This window comes from Stigmatopora nigra, chromosome 19 (genome assembly GCF_051989575.1).
Source record: "Stigmatopora nigra isolate UIUO_SnigA chromosome 19, RoL_Snig_1.1, whole genome shotgun sequence".
Taxonomy (NCBI): domain Eukaryota; kingdom Metazoa; phylum Chordata; class Actinopteri; order Syngnathiformes; family Syngnathidae; genus Stigmatopora; species Stigmatopora nigra.
Genome location: NC_135526.1, coordinates 1,902,522 through 1,927,995, shown reverse-complemented (window position 1 = coordinate 1,927,995; position 25,474 = coordinate 1,902,522). Strand labels below are relative to the sequence as shown.

Below are 25,474 nucleotides of genomic sequence, written 5' to 3'. Positions count from 1 at the left end.
TATTACAAAATTCAAAACTGCGCTCAAAATATACTTTAATTTAATCACTATAGTAAATTTACTATTAATATTTAGTTGCCATAATACATTTTACATTGTTTTTTTTTTTTTTTAGTTCATTGCAACTTTTATTGTCGTAGTGTCGAACTCCACTTCCTGTCTTCGTCATGACGTCACATTCCTCACTCACGTGTTCTCGTGGCGTTCCGTCTGGAAAATCGTTGGAATAACCGCGTCTCGCTATTAATATCTATTTGCTACTGTACGCGTCTGCGTTTTTTTCCTTTTGATAATCCATCGCATCATCGTGCCAGTCGCGCTGACTACTATTTAAGATCAGCCACAATGGAGGACGTTAGGACGTTTACGGACATCGAATCCCACCAGGAAGCCTCTTGGCCGCTCTTGTACTCTGGCAGCAGTTAGCATCGGTTTACCTCTTACGCTATTGCTTTTAATGTCGTTTTTTGATAGAAGATATAAACAAGTATGCACGTTTTATTTTTTTCATACCGGATCATTCATCTTTTATGTTTTTAATCTCCCTAACAACACTCTAATAAGTCTATTGACCTCAGTGGTGCCTTCAATGTCTCATCTCTGCCGTTCATAATGACTGGAAGAAGATTTTAAGTAGTTATTTTAGCAGACCCGACGACAATTTTTTTTTTTATCAACTATGAAGGCTTCTTTGGCCCCCGGCATTCGGCTTATCACATCCTTCTCACGGGACAGCTGGTGAGTTGTCGAAACTATGAAAGTAACTTTTTTTTGGTTCCTCCGACAGCTTTCGGGGTGTCAGTGAACGTCGCACTCTGCCACTGTTGATGTGTATTTGCTTATCTCGACCTTCAGGCGGTGATTGATTTGCCTAACAACATCAATGTTCAAAATCAATATTTGACAGTAAACACAATGAGACATGTTTTCAGAGAAATTAGTCACTTTTCATATCTTCTGCATTACCATTGCACATTGATTGCTTTCAGGAGAATCCTACTAGATAAGACCCTCTTGTGAAATTGCTTGTTTTTTGACCTCCCTGATTTGACCTATAGACAATTAATATGCACAGATATAAGAACTATTTAAAGAATTTGTCGGAAACCGGTTTTATCACATGAAAGCATCTTGTTTCTTCCCCCCTTGAATGACAGCCCCATTGCTCGTGACTGAAATCCTGCTACATCATCACTTTCTGCAATAGTTTTGTTCACTCCAAAGCATTTCATCCTTTCTTGCATAACATTGCATATTTGGACGTTTAAAAACGTGCATAAAAGCATAGTTACCATAGATTATTTGGAAACGGAGTTGCTTTAAAAGTCTAATGTTGTTGCTTCTACCAGTTTTTGGTCCAATTCCCTTTTTAAAAGGCTAAAATTTGGGGAAAAAGCTTTAAAAAATATCCTATAACTCTAATGTTATAACGGTGACATGCGTCAAATCCCGTTAGGCAGTATTTATTATTATCAGGTTTTAGATTGGCTTATTTCCCAATGGAATTTGGTCTGACTTAATTACTTTGTGTGTTACTACCTTTAACTTATTGGCAGCAATTGACGTTAACAGACTGGATCTGGGCGGATAGAAAACTATGGTATTCCAACAGCATAGTTACAAACGGTTAACTGTAATAAGTATTTTAGCCGTCATTCATTTAAACATTCTGTTGAGCAGCATTGTCATATTTTGATCTTGTAGAGCATTAAAAACTGGCCCTGCCAGAAATGCCATTTAATTTTACATGAGTATCTAATGAATTCCTCATGTTTTTCTTTTTCTTTGCAGGTATCGTGGCTTCATTCTGCTTCTTACATTCCTCTTCTACACCGCCTACCATCTTTCACGGAAGCCCATCAGCATTGTGAAGGTATTTATGACAAGCTATCAAACTGAAGATGTTTTTGGACCCACGTTTTGTTCCTCTGTGTTTCCCCAGAGTGAACTCCACAGAAACTGCAGCGGCCTCATCCGCCCAAGCGACTTGAACATCACCAACAATGTCACGTGGTGCGACTGGGCTCCTTTTGGTAAATCCCTAAACATCATTTTTCTAAGTTTAATTCTTTGCAGACATGTGTTAAACTTAAGCCAATTGCATTTGCTTCTCCTTTTGGCACGAATGTTTGTAAAAATACTTTTCTCAGAATGCACTGACAAATACTCTGCATTTTTTTGCTTTAATAATCAATAAGTAGACAGTTATTCCTTTTTTTGAGAATTATTTATCCCATTATGCTTATCAGTAAAACGACTCTAAGTCCTATCAAATATGGCCCGACTGTTTAATTCTTTTTCTCATTAAAATACAAACAAATACTGAAAGCGTTCTAATATAGACAAACCTTAGGTATTCATTTGGTATTGAACTAGATTGGTCCCAGACTGTCTTTTGGATCTGGCAACCCTAACCGCGTTTATGTTCTCATTCCAGACCAGGACAACTACAAGACTCTGTTTGCCGTGTTGGACAACTCCTTCCTGGTGGCCTATGCGATTGGCATGTTTTTTAGGTGTGTATCGGCTTGAAAGTCCACTTTTAACCCGGTTTAAGTTTTGACCACACCGCTTTTGCCTCCACAGCGGGATATTCGGAGAACGCCTGCCACTACGTTACTACCTGAGCGTGGGCATGCTGATGAGTGGACTCTTTACCTGTCTGTTCGGCTTGGGCTTCTATTGGAAAATCCACTCGTTGGGATACTACGCCGTCATCCAGGTGTGTTCACGTTACTCTTCTCACCGTACGAAAAAATTAGAAACGTAAAATCGATGCTCGAGAAGATAATTCATGCCAAAAAGAAACATTCCATTCATCCTTATGTGGTTACATTTACCTCATTGCAATATTCTGGTGCTAAAACATATGAGTTATTGTTGTATTGGATAAATCTGTGAATGACCTCCCCGTGCAATGAAAAGCTGACATTCTGTTTCTAAGATGTCTTAGTCAAAGATCTGTCTATCAGCTGACTGAGTCACATGATTGAGATCACAAGTTGACACTTATGTGCTTTCTCCCCCCCCTGCAGGTTTTCAACGGGTTGATGCAGACTACCGGGTGGCCCGCCGTGGTAGCCTGCGTCGGCAACTGGTTCGGAAAGGGGAAGTGAGTAGTATCCGCCTTCGCCGCGCACGGCCTTGCGTCGACGCGTCTCGACAAATTCCCCGCTAAGGTGCTAAAAGGCTTTTTCTCAGAAGCATCGCCAAGCCAGCGTCAGGTCACGCCAACATGAAAAGTTCATTTACTAGTTGCTCACAAGTAGAGATGGGTGATTATACCCTTTTTTTCTTAAAAAACAAAATAGTATGGTAAGGCTATATTTTCTTTTAAAAACGACATAGTATAGTAAGGCGTTTTTTCTTAAAAAATGACATAGTATAATAAGGCTTTATCATTAAAAAACGACATAGTATAGTAAGGCGTTTTTTCTTAAAAAATGACATAGTATAGTAAGTCTTTTCAAAATGACTATGCCATTAATTGCAGTGAAACGTCATGTGCTCAGGCGCGGCCTTATCATGGGCGTGTGGAATTCACACACGTCCGTGGGCAACATCCTGGGCTCGCTCATCGCCGGCGTTTTCGTGTCGAGCGCTTGGGGAATGTCCTTCATCGTCCCGGGCATCATCATCGCCTCCACGGGGGTCCTCTGCTTCTTCTTCCTCGTTGAAAGTGAGTAACCACAAGTGTCTATTTTATTATTTCTTTGACGCTTTTTGTTCCACCGCCTGACGCCTCAATTTTTCTCCTCTAGAACCCGAAGACGTGGACTGCAGTCCTCCTCAACATCACGTGAGCTTTTCCTCATCTTTCAAACACCAGACTGCATTAAAACAACAATGTGTGCGTGTGTTATGTATTAGAATGACTTGGAAAGTGGTGAGACAGAGCCTCTCCTGCAGAGTCCGTCTCACGTGGCCAACGGTTCCATCGCCCCCGTCGAGGACCCGGAGATGATCTCCGCAGACGGCCGCTCGGAGGCCATCAGCTTCTGTGGAGCACTCAGTATACCCGTAAGTATTTCTAATACACTTTTTTTCATGGTCAGGAGCATCTTTTTAATTATTTTATGGTTTATTTTGAATTGCTGCAGGGTGTGGTGGAGTTTTCGCTATGTCTGCTCTTCGCCAAGCTGGTCAGCTACACCTTCCTCTACTGGCTTCCTCTCTACATCTCCAACGTGGGTCAGTGTCCGTCCAAATCCGTCCACATCTGGCAGCAATCGAGCACCTGTCCTCAAGGCGTCTTTCTATTTCAGCACATTTTGAGGCCAAAGAAGCCGGAGACATGTCAACGCTCTTTGACGTGGGAGGAATTGTGGGTAAGATGCCGTCAAAAAGTCTTTGGCTCAAAAATCCCTAGATATACTCCTTTTTAAATTCGTAAATCATCATTTTGTGTGTTTTCTTTACGCCAGGTGGCATCATGGCGGGTGTCGTGTCCGACTACACGGGAGGGAGAGCCACCACGTGTTGCGTCATGTTGCTAGCCGCCGCGCCCATGGTGAGTTTAGACGCCGTTCTTTTAGGTTGTCGCCGACACTGGAGATGTCCAATCCATTTTTGCTCATTTTCCAACTTCCAGTCAAAAATGGATTGGACTTCTAGTGCCGTCAATGGCACTAAAACAGTCATTCATGAGTGTGATACACTGCATTCTATTTTATAAAGTGGTAAAATTAATTTCATGTTTTTGTGGCTTCACAGCTCTTCCTCTACAACCACATCGGACAACGGAACCTCGGCACGACGATAGGTAAGAATAGCCACGTTGGAAAAAATATATCTGCCCGACTTTGCTGATTTGCCGTAAATGCCTGCTTCTACTTGCAGGCATGCTCTTGCTCTGCGGCGGCCTGGTCAACGGACCTTACGCCCTCATCACCACCGCCGTATCTGCCGATTTGGTAAGTTTCTCCCATATAGATTCGTACTTATTCTCCCAGCGTGACACCAACGAGTATGTCTAAACAAAAACATTCTTTCCAGGGCACGCACGAGAGTCTGAGAGGAAACTCCAGAGCTTTGTCCACCGTGACGGCCATCATCGACGGAACGGGATCCGTGGGTAAGTAAGACGAACATGGCCACGATCGTGAACGGGGTTGACGTGCGCTCTTTCTTCCCACAGGCGCCGCGTTGGGCCCTCTCCTAGCCGGGCTGATTTCACCATCGGGTTGGAACAACGTCTTCTATATGCTCATCTCTGCCGACGTGCTGGCGTGTCTGGTAAGTAACAACGGCCGTCTCCCGTTGAGCCCTTTTCTAAGACACTAATTGAATGTTTATTTTGACAGTTCTTGGCTCGACTGGTTTTCAAGGAAGCCCAAGGATGGTGTGGACGCCTTCCCCGAGTCAGAGGGTGAGTAATGCAGACATTAGTTCTTTAAGTGTTGTTTTTATTGAACAAAAATAGTCATACATTTTTTTGGCTGGCTTACAAAAGACATGTTTTTTTTAGGTCATTTTGTTACCTGATGTGTTTCAGCGTCAGTGTTACTGATGTAGTTGTGACACGCTTTAATCAGAGGATGCTCTGTGAGGGCATGACTTGCCTGTCAATTCTGGCAGGTAAGTCATGGCCTCAAGGACCATCCGCTGATTAAGATGCGTCACACTTAGACCAGTTACACTCTGAAGGTTGAAGCACTTGGTGTAGTTGTGGTGCACCTTAAACAACGAATGTTTCGTGAGAGTATGACTTGCCTGTCAATCTTGGCAGGTAAGTCATGCCCTCACAAAACATTCGTTGTTTAAGGTGCACCACAACTACACCAAGTGCTTCAACCTTCAGAGTGTCACTGGTCTAATTGTGACACATCTTAATCAGTGGATGGTCCTTGAAGGCATGACTAACCTGCCACAAGTCAATTGTGGCAGGTTAGTCATGCCCTCACGGAACATTTGCTGATTAAGATGTGTCCCGACTACAGTAGTAACACTCTGGAGGCAGAAGCAATTGGTGTACTTGTGGTGCATCTTAATCAACGAATGTTCTGTGAGGGCATGTCTTACCTGCCAAGATTGACTTGGGGAGGTAAGACATGCCCTCACGGAACATTCGTTGATTAAGATGCACCACAAGTATACCAATTGCTTCTGCCTTCAGAGTGTTACTACTGTAGTCGGGACACATCTTAATCAGCAAATGTTCCGTGAGGGCATGACTAACCTGCCACAATTGACTTGTGGCAGGTTAGTCATGCCCACAAGGACCATCCGCTGATTAGGTGCGTCACAATTAGACCAGTGACACTCCAATGCTGAAACACGTCAGGTAACAAAAAAAAGAAAGGTTAAGCGCTTACGGTTATGGTCTTATCTTGCAGATACAAAGAAACTTGAGAGACGACTCCACCAAGGACTGCCGACTCTTCATCGTCGATCACGTGGTTCTGATTGTCTGAAACATACGAAAATTTTGCATTTCATCACTAAGTGGAACTTATCAACGTGTCTCTATCGAGGCATTTCTACTACTGACGTGCTTATTTGAATATTCTTTTATCATTAAAGTGTACATACATTTTAATCTGACTTAACGTATCTTTTTTAGAGTTCGCTTTCGCAGTCACGTCTGATCTAGGTAACAAATCTTCAACTTACGAGGCAAACTTGAGTCTTGCAGCTGACGTTCGTCGTTTAGTGAAGGTATGCCGTGGAATTCCAAGCACGTGCCCACGACCTAGAACAATACAAGGGTGTTAAGACGTCAAATAGTGCACGTGGCACTTAATCGGACGTATGGAATACTCACCCCGGAGGTCCGTAAGACATAGATGGGTTGACTTGAGACGTTAAAGGTGGCGTGGAGACGGACATGCCGTCGGGTGAGACGTCTCGGCTCATGCAATTGGGAGACGAATTTGATGAAACTGTTGATAGGTAAACGCACGTAAGTTACCGGGCGACGAACGTTCACAGGCATTGAACATAAGCTGCCGTCAATGGCGCTGAAACAGGTCCACTCACCTGTTCCTGAGGCCAGCGGGCTGTACGATCTGGACACTGCGGCAGCCTGGATCGGAAAACACATGTTAGCATCATTCCATTTATTGAATTCAAAACTGAGAGCCTATGTGAACAATGACTGATTATTAGCTTTAAAAACAAGTAGTACACAAAAATGTACATTTTGACTCACCATTCGCGAGTTGAAGCTCTGTGACTTGACCGGTAGACTAGTCACCGGGCAATAGATCCTCTTCTCTTTCTGCCGTCGGTTGCAAAACCACACCCGTACCACCTCCTTCTCCATGGCCAGTTGCTCGGAGATCATGGTGATCTCCTCCGAGTTGGGTTTGGGATTCTAAGCAAGGCAGGAGATAAGTTTAAGGAACACAACATTTTTTTTTTCAAACAAAAGAAGCAATGGGTGTAACTCACATCCAGAAAACGCTTCTCCAGCGTCAGCTTGATGTTGCTCTCGATGCTGGTTCTCTTTTTGCGCTTGCGGCCGTAACCTTCCATCAATGGGGGTAGCGAAGTGCTGCTGCTCAGGCAGTCCGAAGGGGAGTTTTCTGCAAGTATAAAAAAAGAGTGTCACTCCAAAAGTCTGCAAAACATTCATACATATACATACATGTATGAATGTTGTTTTTTCTTAAGGAAAAAGCCTTACTATACTATGTCGTTTTTTTCTTAAGGAAAAAGCCTTACTATACTATGTCATTTTTTCTTAAGGAAAACGCCTTACTATACTATGTCGTTTTTTTGCGAAAAAATGCCTTACTATATTATGTCGTTTTTTAGCGTAAAAAGCCTTTCTATACTATGCCTTACTATACTAAGTCGTTTTAGGCCTTATTATACATAGTCTTTTTTTTCTGAAAAAAACACCTTACTATACTATGTCGTTTTTTGAGAAAAAAATGCCTTACTTTATTATGTCGCTTTTTAGCGTAAAAAGCCTTTCTATACTATGCCTTACTATACTATGTCGTTTTAGGCCTTATTTTACATAGGCTTTTTTTTCTCAAAAAAAAAAAACGCCTTACTATACTATGTCGTTTTTTTGCGAAAAAATGCCTTACTATATTATGGCATTTTTTAGCGTAAAAAGCCTTTCTATACTATGCCTTACTATACTATGTCGTTTCAGGCCTTATTTTACATAGGCTTTTTTAAAAAAAAAAAAAACGCCTTACTATACTATGTCATTTTTTTGCGAAAAAATGCCTTACTATATTATGTCGTTTTTTAGCGTAAAAAGCCTTTCTATACTATGCCTTACTATACTATGTCGTTTTAGGCCTTATTTTACATAGGCTTTTTCTCTCAAAAAAAAAACGCCTTACTATACTATGTCGTTTTTTTGCGAAAAAATGCCTTACTATATTATGTCGTTTTTTAGCATAAAAAGCCCTTCTATACTATGCACTAGTATACTATGTCGTTTTAGGCCTTATTTTACATAGGCTTTTTTTTCTCAAAAAAAAAACGCCTTACTATACTATGTCGTTTTTTTGCGAAAAAATGCCTTACTATATTATGGCATTTTTTAGCGTAAAAAGCCTTTCTATACTGTGCCTTACTATACTATGTCGTTTTAGGCCTTATTTTACATAGGCTTTTTTTTCTCAAAAAAAAAACGCCTTACTATACTATGTCGTTTTTTTGCGAAAAAATGCCTTACTATATTATGGCATTTTTTAGCGTAAAAAGCCTTCCTATACTATGCCTTACTATACTATGTCGTTTTAGGCCTTATTTTACATAGGCTATTTTTTCTCAAAAAAAAACGCCTTACTATACTATGTCGTTTTTTTGCGAAAAAATGCCTTACTATATTATGTTGTTTTTTAGCGTAAAAAGCCTTTCTATACTATGCCTTACTATACTATGTCGTTTTAGGCCTTATTTTACATAGGCTTTTTTTTCTCAAAAAAAAAAACGCCTTACTATACTATGTCGTTTTTTTGCGAAAAAATGCCTTACTATATTATGTCGTTTTTTAGCGTAAAAAGCCTTTCTATACTATGCCTTACTATACTAAGTCGTTTTAGGCCTTATTATACATAGTCTTTTTTTTCTGAAAAAAACACCTTACTATACTATGTCGTTTTTTGAGAAAAAAATGCCTTACTTTATTATGTCGCTTTTTAGCGTAAAAAGCCTTTCTATACTATGCCTTACTACACTATGTCGTTTTAGGCCTTATTTTACATAGGCTTTTTTTTCTCAAAAAAAAACGCCTTACTATACTATGTCGTTTTTTTTGCGAAAAAATGCCTTACTATATTATGGCATTTTTTAGCGTAAAAAGCCTTTCTATACTATGCCTTACTATACTATGTCGTTTTAGGCCTTATTTTACATAGGCTATTTTTTCTCAAAAAAAAAACGCCTTACTATACTATGTCATTTTTTTGCGAAAAAATGCCTTACTATATTATGTCGTTTTTTTAGCGTAAAAAGCCTTTCTATACTTTGCCTTACTATACTATGTCGTTTTAGGCCTTATTTTACATAGGCTTTTTCTCTCAAAAAAAAAACGCCATACTATACTATGTCGTTTTTTTGCGAAAAAATGCCTTACTATATTACGTCGTTTTTTTAGCGTAAAAAGCCTTTCTATACTATGCCTTAGTATACTATGTCGTTTTAGGCCTTATTTTACATAGGCTTTTTTTTCTCAAAAAAAAAAAACGCCTTACTATACTATGTCGTTTTTTTGCGAAAAAATGCCTTACTATATTATGGCATTTTTTAGCGTAAAAAGCCTTTCTATACTATGCCTTACTATACTATGTCGTTTCAGGCCTTATTTTACATAGGCTTTTTAAAAAAAAAAAAAAAAACGCCTTACTATACTATGTCATTTTTTTGCGAAAAAATGCCTTACTATATTATGTCGTTTTTTAGCGTAAAAAGCCTTTCTATACTATGCCTTACTATACTATGTCGTTTTAGGCCGTATTTTACATAGGCTTTTTTTTCTCAAAAAAAAAACGCCTTACTATACTATGTCGTTTTTTTGCGAAAAAATGCCTTACTATATTATGTCGTTTTTTAGCGTAAAAAGCCTTTCTATACTATGCCTTACTATACTATGTCGTTTTAGGCCTTATTTTACATAGGCTTTTTCTCTCTCAAAAAAAACGCCTTACTATACTATGTCGTTTTTTTGCGAAAAAATGCCTTACTATATTATGTCGTTTTTTAGCGTAAAAAGCCTTTCTATACTATGCCTTACTATACTATGTCGTTTTAGGCCTTATTTTACATAGGCTTTTTTTTCTCAAAAAAAAAACGCCTTACTATACTATGTCATTTTTTTGCGAAAAAATGCCTTACTATATTATGTCGTTTTTTAGCGTAAAAAGCCTTTCTATACTATGCCTTACTATACTATGTCGTTTTAGGCCTTATTATACATAGGTTTTTTTTCTGATAAAAAAGCCTATGTATAATAAGGCCTAAAACGACATTGTATAGTAAGGCATAGTATAGAAAGGCTTTTTACGCTAAAAAACGACATAATATAGTAAGGCATTTTTTCGCAAAAAAACGACATAGTATAGTAAGGCGTTTTTTTTTTGAGGAAAAAAAAGCCTATGTAAAATAAGCCCTAAAACGACATAGTATAGTAAGGCATAGTATAGAAAGGCTTTTTACGCTAAAAAAACGACATAATATAGTAAGGCATTTTTTCGCAAAAAAACGACATAGTATAGTAAGGCGTTTTTTTTTTGAGAAAAAAAGCCTATGTAAAATAAGGCCTAAAACGACATAGTATAGTAAGGCATAGTATAGAAAGGCTTTTTACGCTAAAAAATGCCATAATATAGTAAGGCATTTTTTCGCAAAAAAACGACATAGTATAGTAAGGCGTTTTTTTTGAGAAAAAAAGCCTATGTAAAATAAGGCCTAAAACGACATAGTATAGTAAGGCATAGTATAGAAAGGCTTTTTACGCTAAAAAACGACGTAATATAGTAAGGCATTTTTTCGCAAAAAAACGACATAGTATAGTATGGCGTTTTTTTTTTGAGAAAAAAAAGCCTATGTAAAATAAGGCCTAAAACGACATAGTATAGTAAGGCAAAGTATAGAAAGGCTTTTTACGCTAAAAAAACGACATAATATAGTAAGGCATTTTTTCGCAAAAAAACGACATGGTATAGTAAGGCGTTTTTTTTTGAGAAAAAATAGCCTATGTAAAATAAGGCCTAAAACGACATAGTATAGTAAGGCATAGTATAGAAAGGCTTTTTACGCTAAAAAATGCCATAATATAGTAAGGCATTTTTTCGCAAAAAAAACGACATAGTATAGTAAGGCGTTTTTTTTTTGAGAAAAAAAAGCCTATGTAAAATAAGGCCTAAAACGACATAGTGTAGTAAGGCATAGTATAGAAAGGCTTTTTACGCTGAAAAACGACATAATATAGTAAGGCATTTTTTCGCAAAAAAACGACATAGTATAGTAAGGCGTCTTTTTTTTGAGAAAAAAAGCCTATGTAAAATAAGGCCTAAGACGACATAGTATAGTAAGGCACAGTATAGAAAGGCTTTTTACGCTAAAAAATGCCATAATATAGTAAGGCATTTTTTCGCAAAAAAAAACGACATAGTATAGTAAGGCGTCTTTTTTTGAGAAAAAAAAGCCTATGTAAAATAAGGCCTAAAACGACATAGTATACTAAGGCATAGTATAGAAAGGCTTTTTACGCTAAAAAAACGACATAATATAGTAAGGCATTTTTTCGCAAAAAACGACATAGTATAGTAAGGCGTTTTTTTTTTGAGAAAAAAAAGCCTATGTAAAATAAGGCCTAAAACGACATAGTATACTAGTGCATAGTATAGAAGGGCTTTTTACGCTAAAAAATGCCATAATATAGTAAGGCATTTTTTCGCAAAAAAACGACATAGTATAGTAAGGCGTTTTTTTTTGAGAAAAAATAGCCTATGTAAAATAAGGCCTAAAACGACATAGTATAGTAAGGCATAGTATAGGAAGGCTTTTTACGCTAAAAAATGCCATAATATAGTAAGGCATTTTTTCGCAAAAAAACGACATAGTATAGTAAGGCGTTTTTTTTTTGAGAAAAAAAAGCCTATGTAAAATAAGGCCTAAAATGACATAGTATAGTAAGGCACAGTATAGAAAGGCTTTTTACGCTAAAAAATGCCATAATATAGTAAGGCATTTTTTCGCAAAAAAACGACATAGTATAGTAAGGCGGTTTTTTTTTGAGAAAAAAAAGCCTATGTAAAATAAGGCCTAAAACGACATAGTATACTAGTGCATAGTATAGAAGGGCTTTTTACGCTAAAAAATGCCATAATATAGTAAGGCATTTTTTCGCAAAAAAACGACATAGTATAGTAAGGCGTTTTTTTTTTGAGAAAAAAAAGCCTATGTAAAATAAGGCCTAAAACGACATAGTGTAGTAAGGCATAGTATAGAAAGGCTTTTTACGCTAAAAAACGACATAATATAGTAAGGCATTTTTTCGCAAAAAAACGACATAGTATAGTAAGGCGTTTTTTTTTGAGAAAAAAAGCCTATGTAAAATAAGGCCTAAGACGACATAGTATAGTAAGGCACAGTATAGAAAGGCTTTTTACGCTAAAAAATGCCATAATATAGTAAGGCATTTTTTCGCAAAAAAAAACGACATAGTATAGTAAGGCGTTTTTTTTTTGAGAAAAAAAAGCCTATGTAAAATAAGGCCTAAAACGACATAGTATACTAAGGCATAGTATAGAAAGGCTTTTTACGCTAAAAAAACGACATAATATAGTAAGGCATTTTTTCGCAAAAAACGACATAGTATAGTAAGGCGTTTTTTTTTTGAGAAAAAAAAGCCTATGTAAAATAAGGCCTAAAACGACATAGTATACTAGTGCATAGTATAGAAGGGCTTTTTACGCTAAAAAATGCCATAATATAGTAAGGCATTTTTTCGCAAAAAAACGACATAGTATAGTAAGGCGTTTTTTTTTTTGAGAAAAAAAAGCCTATGTAAAATAAGGCCTAAAACGACATAGTATAGTAAGGCATAGTATAGAAAGGCTTTTTACGCTAAAAAACAACATAATATAGTAAGGCATTTTTTCGCAAAAAAACGACATAGTATAGTAAGGCGTTTTTTTTTGAGAAAAAAAAGCCTATGTAAAATAAGGCCTAAAACGACATAGTATAGTAAGGCAAAGTATAGAAAGGCTTTTTACGCTAAAAAAACGACATAATATAGTAAGGCATTTTTTCGCAAAAAAACGACATGGTATAGTAAGGCGTTTTTTTTTGAGAAAAAATAGCCTATGTAAAATAAGGCCTAAAACGACATAGTATAGTAAGGCATAGTATAGAAAGGCTTTTTACGCTAAAAAATGCCATAATATAGTAAGGCATTTTTTCGCAAAAAAAACGACATAGTATAGTAAGGCGTTTTTTTTTTGAGAAAAAAAAGCCTATGTAAAATAAGGCCTAAAACGACATAGTGTAGTAAGGCATAGTATAGAAAGGCTTTTTACGCTGAAAAACGACATAATATAGTAAGGCATTTTTTCGCAAAAAAACGACATAGTATAGTAAGGCGTTTTTTTTTTGAGAAAAAAAGCCTATGTAAAATAAGGCCTAAGACGACATAGTATAGTAAGGCACAGTATAGAAAGGCTTTTTACGCTAAAAAATGCCATAATATAGTAAGGCATTTTTTCGCAAAAAAAAACGACATAGTATAGTAAGGCGTTTTTTTTTGAGAAAAAAAAGCCTATGTAAAATAAGGCCTAAAACGACATAGTATACTAAGGCATAGTATAGAAAGGCTTTTTACGCTAAAAAAACGACATAATATAGTAAGGCATTTTTTCGCAAAAAACGACATAGTATAGTAAGGCGTTTTTTTTTTGAGAAAAAAAAGCCTATGTAAAATAAGGCCTAAAACGACATAGTATACTAGTGCATAGTATAGAAGGGCTTTTTACGCTAAAAAATGCCATAATATAGTAAGGCATTTTTTCGCAAAAAAACGACATAGTATAGTAAGGCGTTTTTTTTTTTGAGAAAAAAAAGCCTATGTAAAATAAGGCCTAAAACGACATAGTATAGTAAGGCATAGTATAGAAAGGCTTTTTACGCTAAAAAACAACATAATATAGTAAGGCATTTTTTCGCAAAAAAACGACATAGTATAGTAAGGCGTTTTTTTTTGAGAAAAAATAGCCTATGTAAAATAAGGCCTAAAACGACATAGTATAGTAAGGCATAGTATAGGAAGGCTTTTTACGCTAAAAAATGCCATAATATAGTAAGGCATTTTTTCGCAAAAAAACGACATAGTATAGTAAGGCGTTTTTTTTTTGAGAAAAAAAAGCCTATGTAAAATAAGGCCTAAAATGACATAGTATAGTAAGGCACAGTATAGAAAGGCTTTTTACGCTAAAAAATGCCATAATATAGTAAGGCATTTTTTCGCAAAAAAACGACATAGTATAGTAAGGCGGTTTTTTTTTGAGAAAAAAAAGCCTATGTAAAATAAGGCCTAAAACGACATAGTATACTAGTGCATAGTATAGAAGGGCTTTTTACGCTAAAAAATGCCATAATATAGTAAGGCATTTTTTCGCAAAAAAACGACATAGTATAGTAAGGCGTTTTTTTTTTGAGAAAAAAAAGCCTATGTAAAATAAGGCCTAAAACGACATAGTGTAGTAAGGCATAGTATAGAAAGGCTTTTTACGCTAAAAAACGACATAATATAGTAAGGCATTTTTTCGCAAAAAAACGACATAGTATAGTAAGGCGTTTTTTTTTGAGAAAAAAAGCCTATGTAAAATAAGGCCTAAGACGACATAGTATAGTAAGGCACAGTATAGAAAGGCTTTTTACGCTAAAAAATGCCATAATATAGTAAGGCATTTTTTCGCAAAAAAAAACGACATAGTATAGTAAGGCGTTTTTTTTTTGAGAAAAAAAAGCCTATGTAAAATAAGGCCTAAAACGACATAGTATACTAAGGCATAGTATAGAAAGGCTTTTTACGCTAAAAAAACGACATAATATAGTAAGGCATTTTTTCGCAAAAAACGACATAGTATAGTAAGGCGTTTTTTTTTTGAGAAAAAAAAGCCTATGTAAAATAAGGCCTAAAACGACATAGTATACTAGTGCATAGTATAGAAGGGCTTTTTACGCTAAAAAATGCCATAATATAGTAAGGCATTTTTTCGCAAAAAAACGACATAGTATAGTAAGGCGTTTTTTTTTTTGAGAAAAAAAAGCCTATGTAAAATAAGGCCTAAAACGACATAGTATAGTAAGGCATAGTATAGAAAGGCTTTTTACGCTAAAAAACAACATAATATAGTAAGGCATTTTTTCGCAAAAAAACGACATAGTATAGTAAGGCGTTTTTTTTTGAGAAAAAATAGCCTATGTAAAATAAGGCCTAAAACGACATAGTATAGTAAGGCATAGTATAGGAAGGCTTTTTACGCTAAAAAATGCCATAATATAGTAAGGCATTTTTTCGCAAAAAAACGACATAGTAAGGCGTTTTTTTTTTGAGAAAAAAAAGCCTATGTAAAATAAGGCCTAAAATGACATAGTATAGTAAGGCACAGTATAGAAAGGCTTTTTACGCTAAAAAATGCCATAATATAGTAAGGCATTTTTTCGCAAAAAAACGACATAGTATAGTAAGGCGTTTTTTTTTTGAGAAAAAAAAGCCTATGTAAAATAAGGCCTAAAACGACATAGTATACTAGTGCATAGTATAGAAGGGCTTTTTACGCTAAAAAATGCCATAATATAGTAAGGCATTTTTTCGCAAAAAAACGACATAGTATAGTAAGGCGTTTTTTTTTTGAGAAAAAAAAGCCTATGTAAAATAAGGCCTAAAACGACATAGTGTAGTAAGGCATAGTATAGAAAGGCTTTTTACGCTAAAAAACGACATAATATAGTAAGGCATTTTTTCGCAAAAAAACGACATAGTATAGTAAGGCGTTTTTTTTTTGAGAAAAAAAGCCTATGTAAAATAAGGCCTAAGACGACATAGTATAGTAAGGCACAGTATAGAAAGGCTTTTTACGCTAAAAAATGCCATAATATAGTAAGGCATTTTTTCGCAAAAAAAAACGACATAGTATAGTAAGGCGTTTTTTTTTTGAGAAAAAAAAGCCTATGTAAAATAAGGCCTAAAACGACATAGTATACTAAGGCATAGTATAGAAAGGCTTTTTACGCTAAAAAAACGACATAATATAGTAAGGCATTTTTTCGCAAAAAACGACATAGTATAGTAAGGCGTTTTTTTTTTGAGAAAAAAAGCCTATGTAAAATAAGGCCTAAAACGACATAGTATACTAGTGCATAGTATAGAAGGGCTTTTTACGCTAAAAAATGCCATAATATAGTAAGGCATTTTTTCGCAAAAAAACGACCTAGTATATATAGTAAGGCGTTTTTTTTTTTGAGAAAAAAAAGCCTATGTAAAATAAGGCCTAACACGACATAGTATAGTAAGGCATAGTATAGAAAGGCTTTTTACGCTAAAAAATGCCATAATATAGTAAGGCATTTTTTCGCAAAAAAACGACATAGTATAGTAAGGCGTTTTTTTTTTTAGAAAAAAAAGCCTATGTAAAATAAGGCCTAAAACGACATAGTATAGTAAGGCACAGTATAGAAAGGCTTTTTACGCTAAAAAATGCCATAATATAGTAAGGCATTTTTTCGCAAAAAAACGACATAGTATAGTAAGGCGTTTTTTTTTTGAGAAAAAAAAGCCTATGTAAAATAAGGCCTAAAACGACATAGTATACTAGTGCATAGTATAGAAGGGCTTTTTACGCTAAAAAATGCCATAATATAGTAAGGCATTTTTTCGCAAAAAAACGACATAGTATAGTAAGGCGTTTTTTTTTTGAGAAAAAAAAGCCTATGTAAAATAAGGCCTAAAACGACATAGTGTAGTAAGGCATAGTATAGAAAGGCTTTTTACGCTAAAAAACGACATAATATAGTAAGGCATTTTTTCGCAAAAAAACGACATAGTATAGTAAGGCGTTTTTTTTTTGAGAAAAAAAGCCTATGTAAAATAAGGCCTAAGACGACATAGTATAGTAAGGCACAGTATAGAAAGGCTTTTTACGCTAAAAAATGCCATAATATAGTAAGGCATTTTTTCGCAAAAAAAAACGACATAGTATAGTAAGGCGTTTTTTTTTTTGAGAAAAAAAAGCCTATGTAAAATAAGGCCTAAAACGACATAGTATACTAAGGCATAGTATAGAAAGGCTTTTTACGCTAAAAAAACGACATAATATAGTAAGGCATTTTTTCGCAAAAAACGACATAGTATAGTAAGGCGTTTTTTTTTTGAGAAAAAAAGCCTATGTAAAATAAGGCCTAAAACGACATAGTATACTAGTGCATAGTATAGAAGGGCTTTTTACGCTAAAAAATGCCATAATATAGTAAGGCATTTTTTCGCAAAAAAACGACCTAGTATAGTAAGGCGTTTTTTTTTTTGAGAAAAAAAAGCCTATGTAAAATAAGGCCTAAAACGACATAGTATAGTAAGGCACAGTATAGAAAGGCTTTTTACGCTAAAAAATGCCATAATATAGTAAGGCATTTTTTCGCAAAAAAACGACATAGTATAGTAAGGCGTTTTTTTTTTTGAGAAAAAAAAGCCTATGTAAAATAAGGCCTAAAACGACATAGTATAGTAAGGCATAGTATAGAAAGGCTTTTTACGCTAAAAAAACGACATAATATAGTAAGGCATTTTTTGCAAAAAAAACGACATAGTATAGTAAGGCGTTTTTTTTTTTTAGAAAAAAAGCCTATGTAAAATAAGGCCTAAAACGACATAGTATAGTAAGGCATAGTATAGAAAGGCTTTTTACGCTAAAAAAAAAACGACATAATATAGTAAGGCATTTTTTCGCAAAAAAACGACATAGTATAGTAAGGCGTTTTTTTTTTGAGAAAAAAAGCCTATGTAAAATAAGGCCTAAAACGACATAGTATAGTAAGGCATAGTATAGAAAGGCTTTTTACGCTAAAAAAAAAACGACATAATATAGTAAGGCATTTTTTCGCAAAAAAACGACATAGTATAGTAAGGCGTTTTTTTTTTGAGAAAAAAAGCCTATGTAAAATAAGGCCTAAAACGACATAGTATAGTAAGGCATAGTATAGAAAGGCTTTTTACGCTAAAAAACGACATAGTATAGTAAGGCGTTTTTTAAGAAAAAAAGCCTATGTATAATAAGGCTAATATACTATGTCGTTTTTTTCTTAAGGAAAAAGCCTTACTATACTATGTCGTTTTTTTCCTAAGGAAAAAGCCTTACTATACTATGTCGTTTTTTTCTTAAGGAAAAAGACTTACTATACTATGTTGTTTTTCTACTAAAAAAACATACGATACTATTTCGTGGTTTTTAACGAAAAATGCCATACTATACTATTTCGTTGTTTTTAACGAAAAATGCCATACTATACTTTTTCGTTGTTTTTAACGAAAAATGCCACACTATACTATGTCGTTTTTTAGGGGGAAAAGCCTCACAATACAATACAGTACTAAATATTATCTGGGAGTGAAGAGACAAAACAACAAATACTACTGCTAAATCCTGTAGAGTGTTGGCCCAATGGATAAGTCATCAGACTTCCACCTCTTTGGTCTTGGGTTCAAATCCAAGTGCTTGCAAAGATTTTCCCAATATTATTCAGGGAAATGAATGAGATAAAAGTACAAGTATTACTGCCTACTCTCACCGGGTGCTGGCCCAATGGATAAGTCATCAGACTTCCACCTCTTTGGTCTTGGGTTCAAATCCAAGTGCTGGCAAAGATTTTCCCAATAATATTCAGGTAAATGAATGAAATAAAAGTACAAGTACTAAAGCATACACCCACAGGGTGGTGGCCCAGTGGATAAGTCACCAGTCTACCACCTCTGTGGTCCTGGGTTCAAATCCCAGGGCATGCAAAGATTTTCCCAATATTATTCAGGTAAATGAATGAGATAAAAGTACAAGTACTACTGCTTACTCTCACCTGGTGGTGGCCCAGTGGCTAAGTCATCAGTCGCCCACATCTGTGGTCCTGGGTTCAAATCCAAGTGCCGGCAAAGATTTTCCAAATATTGCTCAGTTAAAAGAATAAGTATTAATGCCTAAGTGTTTAAGTGTATAAGTATTCAGTGGTGGATGAAGCATTTTGTCCAAAAAATGACTAAGTGTTTTACCCAATTTCCTTGGATAAAACGTTTCAACACCCTTGTATAAGTGGGGCACGAGTTGGTGTTGTGGGTTGCACACTCGCCTTTGCACCGAGAGAACGTGAGTTCGCTTCCCGGTGTCGGCGGTTCACTGACCAAGCAAGCGGTCGAGGGTCGGCCGAAGGCCGACCCGAGAACGCCTTTCGCACATACAGGTCCATCAAGTGTCTTCCGAACTGCCGAAGGCAGTTCGGAATATAACCTTTTGCTGAAAAGTATGACTAAGTGTTTAATATAAATTAAAAAGTTTTTTCTTTTTTTTTTCTTCCAGTTCCATTTTCCAGACTACTTGGTTCGGTGATCAGCCAAAGGGCGACAGCGGGAAGCGAACCCAGGTCTCCCAGACGGGAGTCCAGTGCACTAACCTCTGCGCCACCAAGTGACTTACACTTTTCTCTGTAATCATTTGAGTGTCATGACTACAAGTCCACAGAAACAATTAAGTGAAAATGTGTCCAAACCGGGAATTGAACCCAGGCCACCTAGACGAAAGACAAGTGAGTTAACCTCTACGCCACGAACTTGCCACACTTTTCTGAGCAAAAAAGCCTAACTATACTATATTTTTTTTCTGAATAAAAAGCCTTTCTATACTATGTCATTTTTTGAAGAAAATAGCCTTACTATACTATGTCATTTTTTGAAGAAAAAATGTCTTACTATAATATGTTGTTTTTTTGAAGAAGAATAGCCCTACTATACTTTGTTGTTTTTTTTGAATAAAAAAGCTTCACTATACTCCCAACCGGGGATTGAACCCAGGCTACCCAGACGAAAGACAGGTGAGTTAACCTCTAGGCCACGACTTGGCCACACTTTCTTGAGTAAAAAAGCCTAACTATACTATGTTGTTTTCTGGAGAAAATAGCGTGAACACTATGTCAATTTTCGAAGAAAATAGCCTTACTATACCATGTCATTTTTTGGGGGAATAAAGCCTTACTATACTATGTCGTTTTTTTTCTTAAGGAAAAAGCCTTACTATACTATATCGTTTTTCTACGAAAAAGAACATACTATACTATTTCGTTGTTTTCAACGAAAAATCCCATACTACACTATGTCGTTTTTTTTAAACGAAAAATGCCATACTATACTATGTCGTTTTTTTTAAACGAAAAATGCCACACTATACTATGTCGTTTTTTGTTTAAAAAAAAAAAAGCCACACTGACCTGCGTCACCCAGCCACTTCTCCAGCAAAGGTTTGAGCTTGCACATGTTCTTGAAACTCAAGTTGAGTGCCTCGAAGCGAGAGATGGTCGTCTGGCTGAAGTCGTTGCCGTACAGCTTGCCCATGGCCAGGCCCACGTCGCCCTGGATGGCCAAACGTCAGAACCCAAGGCTCCCCATCGCCATTAGGCGTCCGTCAGCACTGACTCACCTGCGTGAATCCCAATTTGATGCGTCTCTGTTTGAAGGTTTTGGCAAACTGCTCCAACTCCTCCAGGTCGCTGGGCTCTTCCTGGGCTTGCGGCACGAGATGTTTGGCCATCTGCAAGTGGGAAATGTCCATCAAGTTGTCCATTGGAGGGCCCGCCAGCCCCGTACGGCTTATTGCCTGCGGTGCAAAATGGAGTGCCATTAAAAAACGGTCAATTTAGTCAGAAGAACAACATTTATTTACCTGAGGGGTCAAAGCCAAGCTGTGCTGATGTTGCAGAGAATTCTGCCCGGGAAGTGACATCATGTTCTGTTGTAGAACAGCTGCGACGAAAGCCAACACTTGAAATGTGCCGCCACTCTTTTTAATCGGCCGGCGGCAACGGCGGGGGTCACCTTGGTGGCCGGAGGGATTCTGGGAGAGCAGAAAGGGGGACGAAGACGACAAATGGGACGGTGGCATCAGGACAAGCGGCTGCATGTTGTGTAGAGACGCCAGGTCCTGAAGAAGCAAAGCACACCAAATGTTATGAATATCTCCCACAGATCAGTGAACATGTCAAATATTTTTGCTGGTTTTACCCCGGTCGGGTGTGCGCCGTGCATGGAAGGGCTGTGCATCATGTGACATGTCTTCAGAGAGGAGCTCAGGTGGGACGAGTTGCTGATGTCCTCTGTCTTTATCTACGAAAAAATAGAAGGATCGCCAGTGAGTTCAATGACTGGCTTAAAGATGGTAAACTTGTTGTTGTGTCCAAAAAATGCAACAAATCTTAAGTTGACAGATCTGTACAATAAATAATAATAATAAATGAACTAAACATATGAATGAATAAACAAATGTTTTGACAAATCAACTAAAAGTGTTGGTGTGCATATCCCGTCACTCCAAGACCAGTTGGGTGTCTAAACAAGATAGCATGAGTACTAGACTACCTCCCCCTAGGCAACTCACTATGCAAATCGACGCACCCCCCTCCCCTGAAAGCTGTGGTACCAAAAAAAAAACAAAGAGGTGGAAACAAAAAGTGCCGTCTGCCAAAGCAGAGAGAGCCAAAGTGTGTTTGTACAAGAATCCAAATAGCTGCAAACTATTTGAGCCATGGGAGGAGAGTCATTATTGACAAATGGGGGGGTTGATGTCGCTAGACTGTCCTCGGGATGTTGGTTGTCCCTGATGAACTTTTAGGTGAGGGCGGGCCAACGGAATGGAAGAGTTGGAAGGGGCTTCAATGGCAGTTGAAATGGGCCTCAATTGCAAATAAGATGCATAGAGAAGTGATTACACTTGCGATCCATTGGCTTGTATTGCAAAAAAATATTTCTATTAAAATCAATGCAATATAGAAGAATTCAGGCAAGCATGATGACTTCATGCTTCCCTGACTAAGTGTATAGTAAGGCTTTTTATCGCAAAAAACTACATAGTATAGTAAGGCTTTTTTTGCAAAAAAAAAACGACATAGTATAATAAGGCTAAACATTAATTGTACTTACATGTCTCGGGAATCCAATTCCTTTTTGTTCTAAAAGAGAGAAAAAAACAGAGTCAACATGATATCAATTTTCTTGGAGGGGAATAGATGTCCAATCCATTTAGACTGGGACGAACAATTAATTTCACACAGTCCAAAAGGGATTGGAAATTTAACACCACCGATGGATGAAAACCCACACTTTAAATTAATTGGAAGGATATACTTGTCAATGGCAAAAAAAATCAATATTTTTGGCGAAAATGTAAAAAAAAAATTTGGGGAGTATTAATAGGGCCAAATCGAATGCATAAAATTCATTAATATGATGAATACTAATTCATATAAGGTGAACTAGACATCCTACACAAACAGAAATGGACATACGGTCTGTGTGTGGGGGGTGCCGTGTTTAAAGGCGTGTCGCAATTTGAATGGCAAATGGGTCTCTCTGTGCATTAGGTCAGTGTGTGTGTCACTGTGAGAACGAGTGTGAGAGAGCAAAGACACACAAACTTCATGGCATGCAAATATTACAACTAATAACCCCAACACCCCACCAGCTGACCACCTCTCCGCCATCAACCATCCCCTCCCCCCAAAAGACGAGCAACCTGGTTTCAGTTCCAGTATGAAAATGACCATGTCATGCAAATGAAGCTGGGAGCATCATGGCTGACTTGGAACCCATCCATATGTACCGTATTTTCACGACTATAAGGCACACTTAAGTCTTAAATTTTCTCCAAAATAGACAGAATTAACAAGAATATTGCTTAAGGAAATATTTTTAACAACATTTCAGTTTCTTCTGGAAATTTGTAGCTAAGGCGGGCCATTGTGTTTGATGGGGCAGCTCATTGAATTAGGGAAATGCAATGAGAAGACGCCTATGCTAGAAGGGCTCCACTTATGATCAAATATTTCTACAAAAAAATACAAACATTGGGATCAAAGTGGAGAAGCCAATTAGTCTGAAAAGGGAAAATATTTGAAAAGTATTCATCAAAAGCTGCCTTGACTCCAGGCGAGGGAGGGCTGCCACCCTTTTGATATTCTTTCATTTTACCAAGTGGGAAGAAGGAAAATACATATTTGTTCTTCCGAAACAACTTTTTGGAGGGGAGTGCCCATCTTTGGGCGCCCTTGACGATGATTGACGTCCATTCTAATTTGATTCGGAAGAGAGAAAACTAAACTTTATTTAAACGGATACTTGCATTTTACTCTGTTATCAAGTGAATTTTAAGATTTGTATAAAAACTGGGTTTAGTTAGATTAAAATTAAAAGTAAATTGGACAAACTCCAATGTATTTACATTAAAATTGTGTTTCGAAACTTTTGATGTTTCTTTATGTATTGACATTTTTTGGATGAATTAATTTACACTGTTAATTTTTCCCTTATTCAAATCTCTTTTCCAGGAAATTTACGACAAGAACCTTATTGGATTATGACAAAACGTCCAAAAAAAATCTGCAAATTGAGTTAGTTTAAATAATTCCGATTGGCAAAAATATCCGTACGTCAATGGCATTCAGCGAGCGTCTTTTGCGTGTGCGCAAAGTGACAGTGAGCCATTGTTAGCAAGGAAGTTCTCCTTTTCTGTTGACAGTTCCCATTTAGTGTTTTGTGTTTTGTCGCGGTGCTGGGACGCAAGGAAGCCAGCATTTCTCAGCAAATATGCCCGAGGGCCATCCTAGCATGGCGGGTGGGCGACCCACCAACTGTCATTCGCCGCACGTGCACGCACGTCCATGCAAAAAAAAAAAAATGACTTCCCTATGGCTCAAAAGCAAGTTGGCTGGTTAGGAATTTTCAACTACCCCTTTTAAAGAGGTTTTATGGATTCTAGATTTGGTTGACTAACAATATTAATCATTATGTAAAAAAAAAAAACTTCAGACAATATCAGAAACCTATAGCGAAATGAACACTTTTCTTATAAGATTAAAAATTCATTCAAAAAGTGTCCCAGTTGTTCTATTGGTAATAAAGTGATTTGAAAAATTAAATGGACGTCAATCATCGTCAATGGGACGGAAAGAGCTATTAAAAGTGAAAACGCCACTAATAAATAAACATGTTTAAACAACATGCAAAAATAAGCATTAAAATAAATCACAGACTCTATCTAGCAGGCAAGAGCTTCTATTTTAAGAGTCCTCATCAATTTCATAATTAATCCCAATGAATAACCCGGTACTAATGAATCACCTAAATCATGCAGATAAACACAAACGAAGTGGTTAGGGTAGAAATTAAAAACTTGGTCTCACTTGTCTGTTCCGCCTGCGAGTCCTCCAGAGGGTCGGCGCTCATCTTCCCGTATCACCTGTCATGATAAAACAAAAACAATTCAGCTAATTTTCCTACACCACTTCACACAGGAAAATCACCTCCACTTTATTCTAATGAGCTCTCACCACCACCATCAATAACGCCACCACATAATCGGCTCCTTACAATATTCATAGAAGGAAACTCCTCGCCAAGTTCGCAAGTACGGATAGTCGCTTTCTGGGGGGACAAACTTACCAGGAGTGGACGTTTTAAGATGCGAGGACGCGGATTGGGTTGCCACCCGCTTGACTTACTTTGGCATTTTGGATAGTGGCGGTAGGCTCACCTGCGCGGCGGCGCTGTACGCCGGCAGCCTCCGAAATGCATTTGCATAGGTAGCCATGCGCCCTATCCCGCGCCGCACGCTTTGCATAAAACAACAATGAGGCTGACTGCGAAAGCACGTGCGCGCGGGGGCGCAATATCTAACTGGTGGATGTCAAGTTGTTTGGAAAAAGGCCGTGACAATCACAATTGACATTTTTGGACACAAAAAATAATTGTTCATGGAAATATCTTCCACTTAAAATGGATTGGATGTCAATGGCAACCCATGAGTTAAGCCAGGGGTGGGAAAACTTTTGGGCCTGGGGGCCATATTGACTTTAAAAATGTGACAGATGGGCGTGGTCAGCACAAGATATGATACATATAAAAAAGTGCATCCGATAACGGTACATATAAAACGTAAACAGAAAAAAAGACCTAAAGTATTAACATACTTATCACTTATCATTCAAGTCAAAAGTATAAAGTACCAAGTCAAGGCAAAAGGAATATTTTAGGAAATATTAAAATGTTTGCCCATGTCTGAGTTAAGTAAATAAACTCTTAAAGAAATAGATGAAAACTAGGACAGGTTGAATATTTTAAAAAGTGGCCTACCATGATTTTTCCGAAGATTTGGACCATATTAGATGATTTCAATGTGGATGGTCATCATCTTCCAATTTAGGCACAGTTCATCGATACGGATCACCTAAAAAATAAAGATTGAAAAGAAGATAAATCAGT

The 25,474-nt window shown here is 37.0% G+C and overlaps 2 protein-coding genes across 5 annotated transcripts; one reads left to right on the top strand and one right to left on the bottom strand.

The window, feature by feature from the left end:
* Positions 1-153: 153 nt before the first annotated feature.
* Positions 154-6,538, top strand: slc37a2 (solute carrier family 37 member 2). Of its 2 annotated transcripts, none has more exons than XM_077741138.1 (18): positions 154-738; positions 1,792-1,873; positions 1,943-2,033; positions 2,438-2,516; positions 2,587-2,722; positions 3,036-3,112; positions 3,513-3,679; positions 3,762-3,799; positions 3,910-4,020; positions 4,101-4,191; positions 4,266-4,328; positions 4,425-4,510; positions 4,714-4,762; positions 4,840-4,913; positions 4,996-5,074; positions 5,138-5,235; positions 5,304-5,368; positions 6,336-6,538. In XM_077741138.1, the coding sequence occupies exons 1-18, from the start codon at positions 680-682 to the stop codon at positions 6,349-6,351; spliced, it is 1,461 nt and encodes a 486-aa protein (XP_077597264.1). In that variant the 5' UTR covers positions 154-679; the 3' UTR covers positions 6,352-6,538. The 2 variants fall into 2 exon arrangements, with proteins under 2 accessions (XP_077597264.1, XP_077597263.1); XM_077741137.1 differs by having other exon boundaries at positions 3,871-4,020.
* Positions 6,241-25,395, bottom strand: pou2f3 (POU class 2 homeobox 3). Of its 3 annotated transcripts, none has more exons than XM_077741140.1 (14): positions 25,346-25,395; positions 24,397-24,452; positions 22,139-22,167; positions 21,224-21,325; positions 21,038-21,143; positions 20,886-20,965; positions 20,643-20,819; positions 20,434-20,575; positions 7,393-7,526; positions 7,151-7,315; positions 6,979-7,024; positions 6,764-6,881; positions 6,613-6,691; positions 6,241-6,409 (listed from the first exon to the last, which is right to left on the bottom strand). In XM_077741140.1, exons 2-13 carry the CDS (start codon positions 24,437-24,439, stop codon positions 6,649-6,651), a joined length of 1,185 nt encoding a protein of 394 aa, XP_077597266.1. In that variant the 5' UTR covers positions 24,440-24,452; positions 25,346-25,395; the 3' UTR covers positions 6,241-6,409; positions 6,613-6,648. The 3 variants fall into 3 exon arrangements, with proteins under 3 accessions (XP_077597266.1, XP_077597265.1, XP_077597267.1); XM_077741139.1 differs by lacking the exon at positions 25,346-25,395 and adding an exon at positions 24,656-24,772; XM_077741141.1 differs by lacking the exon at positions 25,346-25,395 and adding an exon at positions 24,584-24,640.
* Between the last annotated feature and the right edge of the window lie 79 nt (positions 25,396-25,474).

What these genes read in the sequence shown, in the direction of transcription:
- slc37a2 (XM_077741137.1), top strand. Translation starts at nt 680, where the DNA reads ATGAAGGCTTCTTTGGCCCCCGGCATTCGGCTTATCACATCCTTCTCA. An exon ending in GCAGTCCTCCTCAACATCAC is followed by an intron (nt 3,800 to 3,870) that starts GTGAGCTTTTCC and finishes GTTATGTATTAG; the next exon opens with AATGACTTGGAAAGTGGTGA. An exon ending in CCGCCGTATCTGCCGATTTG is followed by an intron (nt 4,914 to 4,995) that starts GTAAGTTTCTCC and finishes CATTCTTTCCAG; the next exon opens with GGCACGCACGAGAGTCTGAG.
- pou2f3 (XM_077741140.1), bottom strand. Translation starts at nt 24,439, where the DNA reads ATGAGCGCCGACCCTCTGGAGGACTCGCAGGCGGAACAGACAA. An exon ending in GAATCCCTCCGGCCACCAAG is followed by an intron (nt 20,966 to 21,037) that starts GTGACCCCCGCC and finishes CTTTCGTCGCAG; the next exon opens with CTGTTCTACAACAGAACATG. An exon ending in GCTTGGCTTTGACCCCTCAG is followed by an intron (nt 20,820 to 20,885) that starts GTAAATAAATGT and finishes TTTGCACCGCAG; the next exon opens with GCAATAAGCCGTACGGGGCT.